Below are 12,489 nucleotides of genomic sequence, written 5' to 3'. Positions count from 1 at the left end.
ATTTTAGAAAATCATGTGGAGGGTGGGCTGATACAGTGTTGACCAGACATAGAAGAAATCTTTACTGCTGTAGAACTAAGGCACGATGATTGGAATGAAGAAGTGAGCAAAGATAGGATCCAGAGATAATAGGAGGTAGAATTTGCAAGTCAGGGTGAAAGGGGGTCCGTGGTGATTCTCAGGTTTCCTGTTTCAGTGAGAAAAATGAAAACCATGTTTGTATATCTTTTTTTACATTTTTTATAAATTTTTTATTGAAGTATTGTTTGCAATGTTGTGTTAATTTCTGGTGTACAGCAGAGTGGTTCAGTTATACATACGTATATATTCTCTTCATATTCTTTTTCATTATAGGCTATTACAAGGTATTGAATATAATTCCCTGTGCTGTATGTAGTAGGACTTCGCTTTTTATCTATTTTATTTTTTTACTTTTTGTTTTTATTAAAGTGTAGTCAGTTTACAATCTTGTATCAGTTTCTGGTGTACAGCATAATGTTTTAGTCATACATACATATATATATACCGTGTGTGTTATCTTGATGAGGATCACACACTTAGTTTAGATAATGTAGCTGGGTGAAAAATGTAAAATTCAATTACACTTCTACATTCTTCTATTCACGTAACACTGTTTTACTCTGAATTGATTAACTTTAGATTTTGACAGTTGACACATTAGTTACTTAATTCTAGATAACCTGGGCAGAGGTCACTGTTATGAGGTTAGTTGACTTGACACATGATTTTGTGTGTTCTTCTCTTTTGTTTTCCTTAGTTATGAATTTAATGTAATTAAAATTTTAATTAGTTACTTAAAAATTTTTATAGTATGTATTAATTCTTCTCATCTGGGAAAGAATTCTAAAAATTTTCCTGCTTTCTTTTTTGAAGATTTCACCCATAATTCTTAATACTGTGATGACAATAATGGCTGCTATGTCTCCAAAGGCAAAAGAAGATGAATCCAAAGATGTGTCTAAGGAAACAGAAAATCTCTGGGGCATCAAATCCATTAGTGATTATAACTCTTGGTTTCTTGGTGTTGACATGGCAACAGAAATAACAGAGAATTTCAGAGACATTGAAACTCCATCGATAGAGGAAAATTGTGCTGTTGTTGTGAAGTCAGTTCAAGTTACCTTAGAATGTGGCCTTGGGCATCGAACTGTACCTTTATTATTGGCGGAGTCTAAGTTTTCAGGAACTATTAAGAATTGGACTTCCCTGATGGCTGCTGCTGCTGACATGACACTAGAGGTATGACCACATCATTTAGTACTTGCAGCGGCTCCTTCTCAAAAGTACAATTGAAAAATTGAGAAGTGAGCTTTTTTTGGTTGTATGAACATAGCAAGTATATATAAGAATAGATAGTACATTCTAACAGAATTTGTTGTTATGTAGTATTATTTATTTGGTCATTTTTTAAGGTTCTTTTGCTAAATAATTTGTTTATGGCAGTAAAGTAAGAGAGTAAAAGAATATGCACCCTCTTTACATATATTCTTTGTGTCAAAAGTGTGCTGTTAAATTGTTATTGACATGCAACAACTGCTTAATATTTTCCATGTAGAAATATGTAATTAAATTTGAAAGACTCTCTTATTATAACTCTGTGCCTTTCCAGGTTCATTATTACAATGAGACCCATGCTGTCTGGGAGCCACTGATTGAAAGAGTGGAGGGGAAAAGACCATGGAATTTAAAGCTTGCTGTAAGGAAATCATAAAATATTATTATGTAGGCTGACATTAAGCACATTCATTTATATATTTTCTTTAGTTCAGAGATTCTCAGGATGTGGTCCAGGATCTTTGAGGCCCTTTCAGAGGATCATGGGATCAAAATTATTTTCAGGATAATATTCAGACGTTATCTATCATTTTCATTCTCATTCTCTCATAAGCATACGAAGGCGTTTTCCAGAGACTGTGTCATTTTGCAGTGGAATGAATACAGAAGCAGCAATGAGAGTGCCCCTCTCTTCTCTGAAGGCAGCCACTGAAGAGATTTGTAATTGCTCCTCTCCTCACTGTGTATTTTTAACACTTACTTCTCTTCAAAATATTGTTTTAACATGTAATTACTGTTTTTAAGTGAATATTTAAAATGTTCTCAGTTTAGTTTCTCATAGATACATACTGATAGATATAACCCACGTAAATGAAGCTCTTTGGAATACTCAATCATTTTGAGACATCAAAAAATTCAAGAATTTTTGAATTGAATCCTCTGTGCTATCTCCTTATGGTACTGCAGAATCCTAGAAACCAAAGCACGTCTCTCTAGATTAACAGGAACATAAGTATTATACCCTTTACAAGTTGTAACAGCACACCTGTCTAGGGCAGCCTGACTCAGGTGTGAGAGAGACACTGAAGCCGACTCAGCAGATTCTTATATTAAAGATGAGCAGTCATTTAACCTGTGTCCCAATTTCCTCTCAGTAAAGTGGGGGTGATACTTCTGACCTACCTCTCTGTGGAACGGGCAGGCTAATAAAGAATATTTTATAAGGCTTTTGAAATGCTATTAGAACAAAAGCTAGGATGGAATCTGATGGCTGGCTGAAAGCTTGTATTACTTATTTATCGGTGTTACTGGTAAAAGTAAAAGGAATTGCAGGTTATTTCCAGCGAGGATCAGTGTAGACTCCAGGGTCATCTTAGCGTGCTCATCAACACATGATGACCGTGAGTCAAGTGACACTGGGAAAGTAGCTTTCTCTGGGGAGCGCCCAGGAGATAAATGTGTTAGCTCACTTGGAGTGGTTTCATGGCACAGTTCTGAACATTTCCCTAGTGTTGATTACACACCAAAAGAAAGAATGCTGATCTGTACTAATTTAAGGTGAAGCACTGCATATTTTTGAAAATGAGACTTTTGAGGAGTCTTAATATAAAATGACTAGGTTAAGAACATTTAACTCTACTGAGAGTATTTTAATTTTATTGTTAATTGGCCAATAAGTTACATTTATTTTGTGTTTATCCCCGTAGGTAAAGAACAATCCAGTCCAGGATAAAAGTTTGATGCCAGGAGATGATTTTATTGTAATTCCTGAGCCACAAACAGAAGTTGGTATTTCTTCAGGAGACACAATGAATATAACAGTATCCAAAAGTTCTCTTACTGTTTTCAACAATTTAGCAAAGGTATGTTTGCTTCTTTCTTTCAGTATTTCAAACAGAATTTTGAATTGAGATGTGTGGATTTTTTTTTGTTTGTCCTGAAAATTAGTTTCTAAATAATGTGTAGTCACAGTGTAATTTTTGAAAAAAATTTGAGCTCTGCAAAAATGTTATTGTGATGTTGTGTTCCTTTTCAGGGTTTTTCACAGGGCGCTGCTTCTACTTTTGACTACTCTTTAAAAGACAGGGCGCCTTTTACAGTAACAAATTCTGTAGGTGTTCCCATTAAGGTACAGCCCCATCATAATCTCAGAGTGATGGGCTCCCCTGAGAAAAGTGGTGTTTGTGATCTTGATGCTGGTCAGAGTTTGGAACTGGAGTATGCCAGCATGGAACCTTCACATCAAGGGAAACTGTCCATACTGAGCCGTCAAGAAAGCTCCCTCTTCACTCTGACCTTTGGTATGCTGCTTTATTTTTAAAGGCACCTTTGGAATTGCTGGTGTCGGCTTATTTCTGATAAAAGTGTGGAAAAATATTTTCCTCCAGATACCTTGAGAGACAACATTTCTAAAGGCTTGAAAGAAATAGTTGATAAACTTTTGTCGCCTGTTTTCTTCCTCTAAACTTGAGAAAATTTAACTTGATTAATTTAAGAATTACTTTAGAAAACCAGATTATTTCTTTGTACTTAAATAGTACAGTATTTAGTATGCTTCAGAAAGGATGGGAGCTCAAAGAGAAGAGAAAATAACTGTATTTACAAGTCCTAAAATGTTGGCAGTAATTATCACCATCTCAGAAAAGGGCTTTTTTTTTTTTTTTTTTTTTGCTATACAGTTGAGAAGATGAGGAACAAGGTGGATTTTGTTTGTTTTAATACATTTAAAACCCCAAGAGAAATTGTCTTGGTTAAAAAACTTTACAATAATAGTTTCTTTTCTTTGTTAGTTCCTGTGTCTTAGAAAAACGTTTTGTGTGGTCGTCATTTCTAGTCATGAGGCAGAATACTCTGGTATTTTGAGGTACTGCTGGTGATTGTATCTTATAAAAATATAAGTAAGTTAATATTTGGAATGCTTCTCACTTACTTAGCACCACATGGATATACAGAAGTTGCAAAAGTCCCCGTTGCCAGACCTGGACGGCGGTTGTATAATGTATACAATCCCAGTGCCAGTCATTTTGACTCACTCGTGGTACAAATTGATGCAGCTGAAGGGAATAAAGTAATTACCCTTCGTTCTCCTCTGCAGGTAATGCATAAAGGTGAATTGTGCCCTGTTAGTATATCAAGAAATAGTAAATCATTTGGCTGAATATAGGAATATAGTAAAACTTTATTAGGTCAATGCTGATTATTCAGAAATAAATAATAGATTGAACTGACTGCTCTTTCCTGTATTACAACATACTTTTGTAATATTCTTCATCTTAAGTCGCTGATAAAACACGCTTTGTTTTGTTTTTTTGGGTTTTTTAAATTGAAGTATATTTGGTTTACAGTGTGATAAAACACTCCCATTTTGTTGTCTCCTAGGTTTAAAATTAATGGGAATTTTTGTCTATTCCTTTAAAGATTCAGAACTAAAGAGTATTATAATACTAGCTGGCTGTCAAATAGGATAACACTCCATCTCTTTGTATTGTATTTTTCAAGTATGTGTGAAGGAATATTGGAATGATCTCCCCAGAGGAGGGGAAAAAAAACTTGAGCTTGTTAATCTGTGTAAATATTTTTTTCTACCTTTAAGGCATTGTCCATTTTTCTTTTTTCTGTGCATCATTTTAGATTTCAGTATATGGTCAGCAAAAGAACATTTCTTCCTACCTGTAACATCAGATGAAAATGAAAAGATTTCCAACTTTGACCATTGTTGTCTCATAGTTTGCTATTACACTGTAGTCAAGAAAAGAGAGTTGCACTATATTTATTTACCTCATATTTCCTTTGCTGTCCTTTTCTGTCTAGTCACATGGTACACTGAATCAAGGTTGTAATGAAGATAGTAGTATGGCTGAAATCCTCAAAAATTAATACACATTTGAAAAATAATATAATTAACAATAAATTTCAGTATGTAATATACAAAGCATGTGAATATCCTAATAATTTTCAACTGTCACTTAAACAGTTTCAAGTTTCATATATATTTAGATAGGTAGGTAGATAGATAGCACTTAAATATCTTAACATTTTTCAGCTACCATAAAAATATCTTCCCCTATTGGAGTTGAAAATGTTTAGATTCAAAAGTAATTGTGTGCAACTCACGTTTTTCTTCTGAACTTCTACATCTTTTAAAACAACTTGTATGTCTTTTTATCCAACAGATTAAAAACCATTTCTCTATTTCATTCATCATCTATAAGTATGTTAAGAATGTCAAGCTGTTGGAGCGCATTGGAGTAGCCAGGCCTGAAGAGGAGTTCCACGTCCCTTTAGATTCATATAGGTGGGTACTTCCTTGAATGTACTAAGCTATAGAAGGGTCATAATATATATATTTTAATTCTGTAATTTAAGGGTCCATATTCTAGGAAGAAATAATCTCATGTTCTTAATTATCTGAAGATCTGAAAAAGCCATTTGTAAGACGTAAAGGAATACATTCATATTATTACTGAGTTTACCAGAATGAAAATTTCTTGTTGTATATTTGATGTTTTGGAATTTTTTGAGACTCATTTTTACTCAATTGCTTTGTATTTGAAATGACTTTTTTTTTTTTTGGTCATTTTTTACAGAGTGTTTTTTTCCCAGAAGGTTCCTACATGAGTTAGCTATGTTTCTTAACCTTTCTTGACCTTGTTTTTCTCACCTATAAAAATAGGAATAATAGTACCTAACTTGTAGAGTTATCAAGAAGATTTAATGAGATTCTTTTTCTTAAGTTCTCAATAAAAACTTCCCCCCCTTCTGTTTTCTTCTTCTGTAGATGTCAGTTGTTTATTCAGCCAGCTGGTATCTTGGAGAATCAGTACAAAGAATCCACCACCTACATTTCCTGGAAGGAAGAACTTCATAGGAGCAAGGAAGTCAGATGTGTGCTGCAGTGTCCATCAACAGAAGTCAACTTTTTACCTCTCATAGTCAATACAGTTGCTCTGCCTGATGAATTAAGCTATATTTGCACACATGGGGAGGACTGGGATCCAGCTTACATCATTCATCTTTATCCCACTGTTACTTTGTGGAATTTTCTCCCATACGCTCTAACATATTTACTTGAGGTATGTTATTTGACTTTTATTATTGCATGGAGTGAATTCTAAGGGTTTTTTTTTTAGGGTATTTTTAGTTGAGGTCAGGGTTTTACATCACATAATGGTAATGCTTTAATAATATTAATAATAGCAAGAACTAGTATAGCATCTACTCTGTGCCAGCCACTGTTTTGTGTGCTTTGCATATATTAACACATTTAATCCTTTCAGTAACCTCCTGAAGATGAGGAAACTAAGTCATAGAGGGGCTGACAGCCCGAGATCCCAATAGATTGTAGAGCTGGGATTTGAACCTAAGCAATTTGACCCCTTATTCTCCACCACTGAACTCTGCTGCATCTGCTATAAATTCATACTTATAACAATCTCTTTATTGACTAAGTAAAATTCTATTAGCTAAAGTATGGGAAAAACCAGTGAGAAAATATTTCATCTGAATTTATTATAAAGTTAATTTAAAAATTTTTATTTTAAAGTGATGATTTTTTGGTTCAAGTTTCTTTGGACTTAAAAATAATTACTATCTGTCTTAAATATTAGGGAACATTTTCTAGTCATGAAGTCTGATAAACACCTTTAAATTTCTACATGCTGCAACATTTCAGAATACAAAAATCTGAAAAGTGCTTGGAACCTATGTTAGTTTTTTTTTTTTAATCTGATGATAAGCCGTCCCTGAGTTGTGGAGAATAAAGTTAGTTAGATGAACTAAGTAGTATTTATACAAGAGAAGCTTTCAGTAAGGAAGCTTGATTTATTATGTTGCTGTTACTCATTTTTAAGATGGTTCCACCTCAGGTAGCTTGTCAGAATAGTTTGATATCACTTTCCTTATTCTGTTTATATGAGAACCACTAGGCATGGTTTGTGAGTAGAGGAAGAAGCTGAAGCCCAGATAGTTAAGTGGTTTGTTCAAGGATGTAGCTCTCGGTGGAAAACAGCTAGTGTCCCTGAATCCAGCCTTTGATTCTTGGCAGAGGTCCGACTTTTTCTCAGAACTTACAGCCATTGGCCTGCTAGTGGCCAAAAGACAGTTTCTGCCTTTGGCTATGATACAGTGTTTTCCTTTTAGTCCTTAGTAAATGATGGGCATTTATACTATGTCAACATGGTGGTACTATGAACAGTTGTCAATTAATCTGAATCTGGTAAGTTATTATTGTATGTATAAAATATGGAAGTTACAAGTTACTGCAAAGGTTTTTTTTTTTTTAAATTAGTAAGCAGATTGAGTTTTTGTCTGTTTGTTTTTAGGGAACAGCAGAAACCCATGAGCTAGCAGAAGGCAGTGCTGCCGATGTTCTGCATTCAAGAATCAGTGGGGAAATAATGGAACTGTTTCTGGTGAAATATCAGGGCAAAAACTGGCGTGGATGTTTCCGCATACATGATACACTTCCTGAATTCTTTCTTGTGTGTTTTTCTTCTGATTCCGCTGAAGCGCTGACCGTCGACCTGTCAGTGCATGTCAAGCGCGTTGGCAGCCAGATGGAGCTGTCCGTCTTTAGTCCTTACTGGCTCATCAACAAGACTTCTCGGGTGCTCCAGTACCGTTCAGAAGATATTCATGTCAAACATCCAGCTGATTTTAGGGATATTATTTTATTCTCCTTCAAGAAGAAGAACATTTTTAGTAAAAATAAGGTGTGTTGTTGTCGATGCAACAAATTACTTATTTATTATTTACCTAATGCCATACTTACCTGTTTGCTAGGTGCCATTGGTATGAATTAGGTCCAAGAGGACTTTTAAGGAGTGTGTCATCGAGTGGGTGTCAGGAACTAAAAACAGTAGCTTCCCGAGGCCGAGTTACCCTTTCCTCCAGGGCCCCTAGAATTACTGCTCTCCTTGAAGTAGTGTCAAGGAGAAAGCTTGATTTTATGTAGTTTACCAGTGATGAAGCAACATTTCAAAAGACAGAGCAGCTGAATTTGGTTTAACTGAGCCTTCCTGTGTGTGAAGCACAGAGACAGGCCTTTGAGAGAGAAACCTAGTGCCTAAGGCCTGATCGTTGGTTCTCTGGTCCCTTCTTTCCTTTCAGACTCCTGTCTCGGAATGGTTAACCACACACTTTCCCAAGTACTTACTTCTAGGCCTCTGTGTAGCTGCGCTCTCTGCCTCCTTCTCTGTGTTTTCCCTGTGTGCCTCATGTTCTCTGGTTGTCTGCTCTTCATCCTCTGTCATTCTGCTCTTTCCTGACACATGTGAAGGATTGTCTGACCAGCAAAAATGGGGCTAGAGATCACATCCATGTTCTCTCAGAGCAGTGCTTCTCAAATTTCAGGGTGCATTAGAATCACCTAGAGGGCTCTGAAAACACACTGCCGGGTTGTGCCACCATAGTTGATGCAGTAGGTCTGGGAAGGGTCTGAGAATCTGCACTTCTCACAGATTGCCAGGTGATGCCAACGATGCTGGTCCCGAGACCACTCTTTGAGGACCCCGTCCGAGAGTGTTGCTGAATGCTTGGTATTGTAATTACCTGTTTATGTGTCTGACCTCTGGTTGGCCTCAGGTTTTTTAGAATCTAGTTGGGTACAAGGAGGTTAATACAGGAGCACAGTTAAATCTCTTCTGTAAAACTTATTTAATCCCATAGGTAGATATAAACTTTTTGATAGCATTTTATACTTCTTATATGGGTGTTATCACATTGAGTCTTGCATAAGTTTTAGTATTTATTTCCTGTCTCTCTGTTTAATCGGAAGCTCGTTGGAGACAGGAACTGTGTCTTCCATTCTGCTTATCACAACACTTTTCATCTGCTGTTTGCTGAATACTGTTAAAAGCACAAATTCTCTATGTGCTGAAACTTTAAGAATTTGTTAGCTCTCTATCAAAAGTCTAACACTGGAAAATATCATTTTATGTTATAATTCCTGTTTAACTAACAGAGGATCTCATTGGTAAACGTCTTTGAATTCACTGTTCTCTTTGCAGAGGTGAATAGGAAGGTCGGAGCTCTGCTTTTATTATATTGGCCCTTAGAGTTTCTGTGGTTGTTACCCATTTGCAATACGACTTTGATTGTTTTCCTGTATCTCATGTACTCAATAAATTTCTAATGGTCTAGCAACTTCCCATCAAATAAAATGAATGTAGTGTTTTAGATTTCTTATGTGATGGTTTGTGTTCTCTGGTGTAGGTACAATTAAAAATTTCAACAAGTTCCTGGTCCAGTTGTTTTTCATTGGATACGGTGGGAAATTATGGGTGTGTGAAGTGTCCTGCCAACAACATGGAATATACCTGGTAAGATTTTGCTTCCTTGTTTACCATTGACTTCATTCACTTTTTCTTCAGTTCAGTAAAGGAGCTGGACCCCAAGGGGTACAGAGATGTGAATTTTGAGTGTTATGTGGAGGACTGTTACATCTCTCCTCAAATTTCTGTGGCCACTAGTATCAAAGCAAAACCTAAATTTGTCAAAGCTTAAGACAGTGAGTGGCAAGTAAGCAACTTGGTAAATATTCAGAATATACTAGAATCCTCACTCCATACCACTCCCTGCCAAATGTTTCTTAAATTTGACTGAAAATTTGAATAATCGGACGTTAGTTGACTTATTTTATTACCACTTTGAAATTTTTATTTTATTTTTATTGACAGCAGAGATAATAAATTAGCAACACTTGAGCTTCTAAATTAATTGTAAAATAATTTATTTTGGAATGTTAAAAATAACAAATTTTTAAAAATGAAATCTGTTATTGCAAGTCATCATTAGTTAAATAACTGATTGATATTTCTTGAATTGATTTCTGATGGAACCAAACTATGGAACCAAATTTTTCTTCTTAGTGAGAAGATAATCAGTCATGGACCATGTCTTATAGTAGTTACTTTATTTAAGAAATCTTATTTTAAAATACTGTGAGAAGTCTTTTTGTGAATGGGGTGTGTGTGTGTGTGTGTGTATTTTAAAGGAGCTGTATAAAGTACTGGGAAATGGTAAGCCTGTTTGTTTCTTTTCCACAGGTTGGTGTTAGCATCAAAATGAGCAGTTTTAATCTTACACGAATAGTTACTTTGACTCCCTTTTATACAATTGAGAACAAGTCATCATTGGAACTGGAAGTTGGTGAAATTGCATCAGACGGCTCAATGCCAACTAATAAGTGGAACTATATTGCTTCTTCAGAGGTAAAATTTTCCTTTCATATAACTGGCTTCTAGAATGTATAAATAAAGACAGACATGTAAATAACAATTACATATATCTCTTTGTCATACTTACTTTGTTACCATATTTGTGTTTTAAAATATAATAGCCAGCTTTAAAACTTTTCTTTCATACTGTAAACATATATTAAAAAAAGAAGGAAATTGTTGATATTATTTACCACTAACCAGTCTAGACTGTTAACACTCATTCTCTAGTTCTTCCTGTATGTATAAACATGGACATGGACTGTAAAAAGTATATAAAGATAATGCACTATGTATTGTCTCAATAGTCAAGATAATGTCTTTGTATTTAAGAAGCTTCTAATCTTGTTGGAGGGTGTAAGACTCATACACATTAGTACATGGAGAAGAAGATAGTATATGGTAAGTTATAGGTGGTTATGGAATCTCTGAATAGATGAGCTGGAAGTTTCCTTGAAAATTTCCAAGAATTCAGGCCCTTCACTTTACAGAGAAGAAAACTGAATCTCATACTGTTCAAAAGTCAGTTAAGTCTTTGCAGCTTGGTATCATTGTGGTGGTCTAGATCAAAAGGGAAAGTTTCATGGTAGAGCTGGCATTTGAACTAAACTTTGCAGACTCAGTAAGATGTAAGGTGAAGACAATGAGGAAAAATTGGGGAGAGGACAGGTGCAAAGACAGGCATTAGCACTTGAATTTGCCCGAGTTTTCAACCAAACCATCTGACTTAAGGATAGAACCATTCTTCTGTACATCTCAAAAAAAAAAAGATTCTAAAATTATTTTTAAAAATACTTAGCAGAAAGCTCAAGAGGAGGGATTCCAGTTACAATACAAAGAGCTCTAAGAGGCGTGGGCTTCCCAAGGCACTTGGAATGATCTCCACAGACTTGGCAACAAATAAATGCTCCTTATCTTTTTATCTGTGATGTGAGTTTGACAGCAGTAGTATAGAATAGATAGAATAAATAGAATTTACCCCGTATTCTCTAGCAGACAGGACTTCTGTTTTAGGAACTAAAATCTCAGTTTTACAGATAAGAAAACCAAGGCTTTAAAAGGTGTATGATTTGATCAAGGCCAAACAGGTAGGAGGATAGTGTCAGGACTACAGCAATGTCCTCTGCCTTCAGTTGTCTTTCTGGCTTATCTAGAATGAGATACTCTGTGAAAGAATTCATAGTGCATTAAGGAATTAAAATGAGATACACATAAAAGAAAATGTTATTAAGATAATAATTTTTAAATATTCAAGATATTTGAGACATTTTAATAGCACTTGTTTCTCATATTGTAATTATTTCATAAGTTAGTAAAGACTAATGTATCTATTCTTCTTTGGTTTCATAAACAATTATTAGATTGTCAAAAATCTTGGATGTGGAGGGACTATTTTAAGAAACTTAGTAATAATTGAATCGTGATCAGATTTAGAATTGAAAATTTTATTAGCCACTGTCTCATTTATACCCTAGTATTGTTTTTCTTTTTGTTTTTGTTTTGACTGAACTGCAGTCAGTTACAATGTGTCAATTTCTGGTGTACGGCACAATATCCAGTCATGCGTTTACATACATATATTTGCATAGTATTAAGACTGATTGATATTAACTTCTATATTTTCAGTACCTCCCATTTTGGCCTGAGAAATTTTCGGGCAAACTTTGTGTGAGAGTGGTGGGCTATGAAGGATCCTCCAGGCCATTCTTTTACAACCAGCAGGATAATGGCACTTTATTAAGCTTAGAAGATCTGGTAAGTTTTCATGTTTTAGAATAAAATGTCTTTGATTTTTAAAGTTTGCTTTAAAATATTTTATTAAAACATGCTGTAAAACATACTGATAATTATTTGAAGGAGTTGGATGTCAATATATAATGCCATACATACATTTGTAAGAGATCAGAGCCAGTGTGCATTTCAGTAAGAACTTAAGAAAACAAATGTTTTTAATCTATACAACTGATTGAAATTCCAG

General features: G+C 35.0%; 1 protein-coding gene across 1 annotated transcript in view; it reads left to right on the top strand.

Moving 5' to 3' along the window:
• The window catches only part of LOC107035307 (intermembrane lipid transfer protein VPS13C-like), a 61,438-nt gene that overhangs the window by 8,787 nt on the left and 40,162 nt on the right, over nt 1-12,489 (top strand). Inside the window, 11 exon segments of the mRNA XM_072957640.1 lie at nt 895-1,260; nt 1,631-1,717; nt 3,003-3,158; nt 3,332-3,596; nt 4,230-4,390; nt 5,469-5,590; nt 6,074-6,368; nt 7,617-8,006; nt 9,508-9,614; nt 10,319-10,505; nt 12,138-12,266. Coding sequence (XP_072813741.1) covers nt 895-1,260; nt 1,631-1,717; nt 3,003-3,158; nt 3,332-3,596; nt 4,230-4,390; nt 5,469-5,590; nt 6,074-6,368; nt 7,617-8,006; nt 9,508-9,614; nt 10,319-10,505; nt 12,138-12,266 — 2,265 coding nt within the window.

Source organism: Vicugna pacos, unplaced genomic scaffold (assembly GCF_048564905.1).
Source record: "Vicugna pacos unplaced genomic scaffold, VicPac4 scaffold_21, whole genome shotgun sequence".
Lineage (NCBI taxonomy): Eukaryota > Metazoa > Chordata > Mammalia > Artiodactyla > Camelidae > Vicugna > Vicugna pacos.
This window is presented reverse-complemented; position numbering and strand designations above follow the sequence as displayed.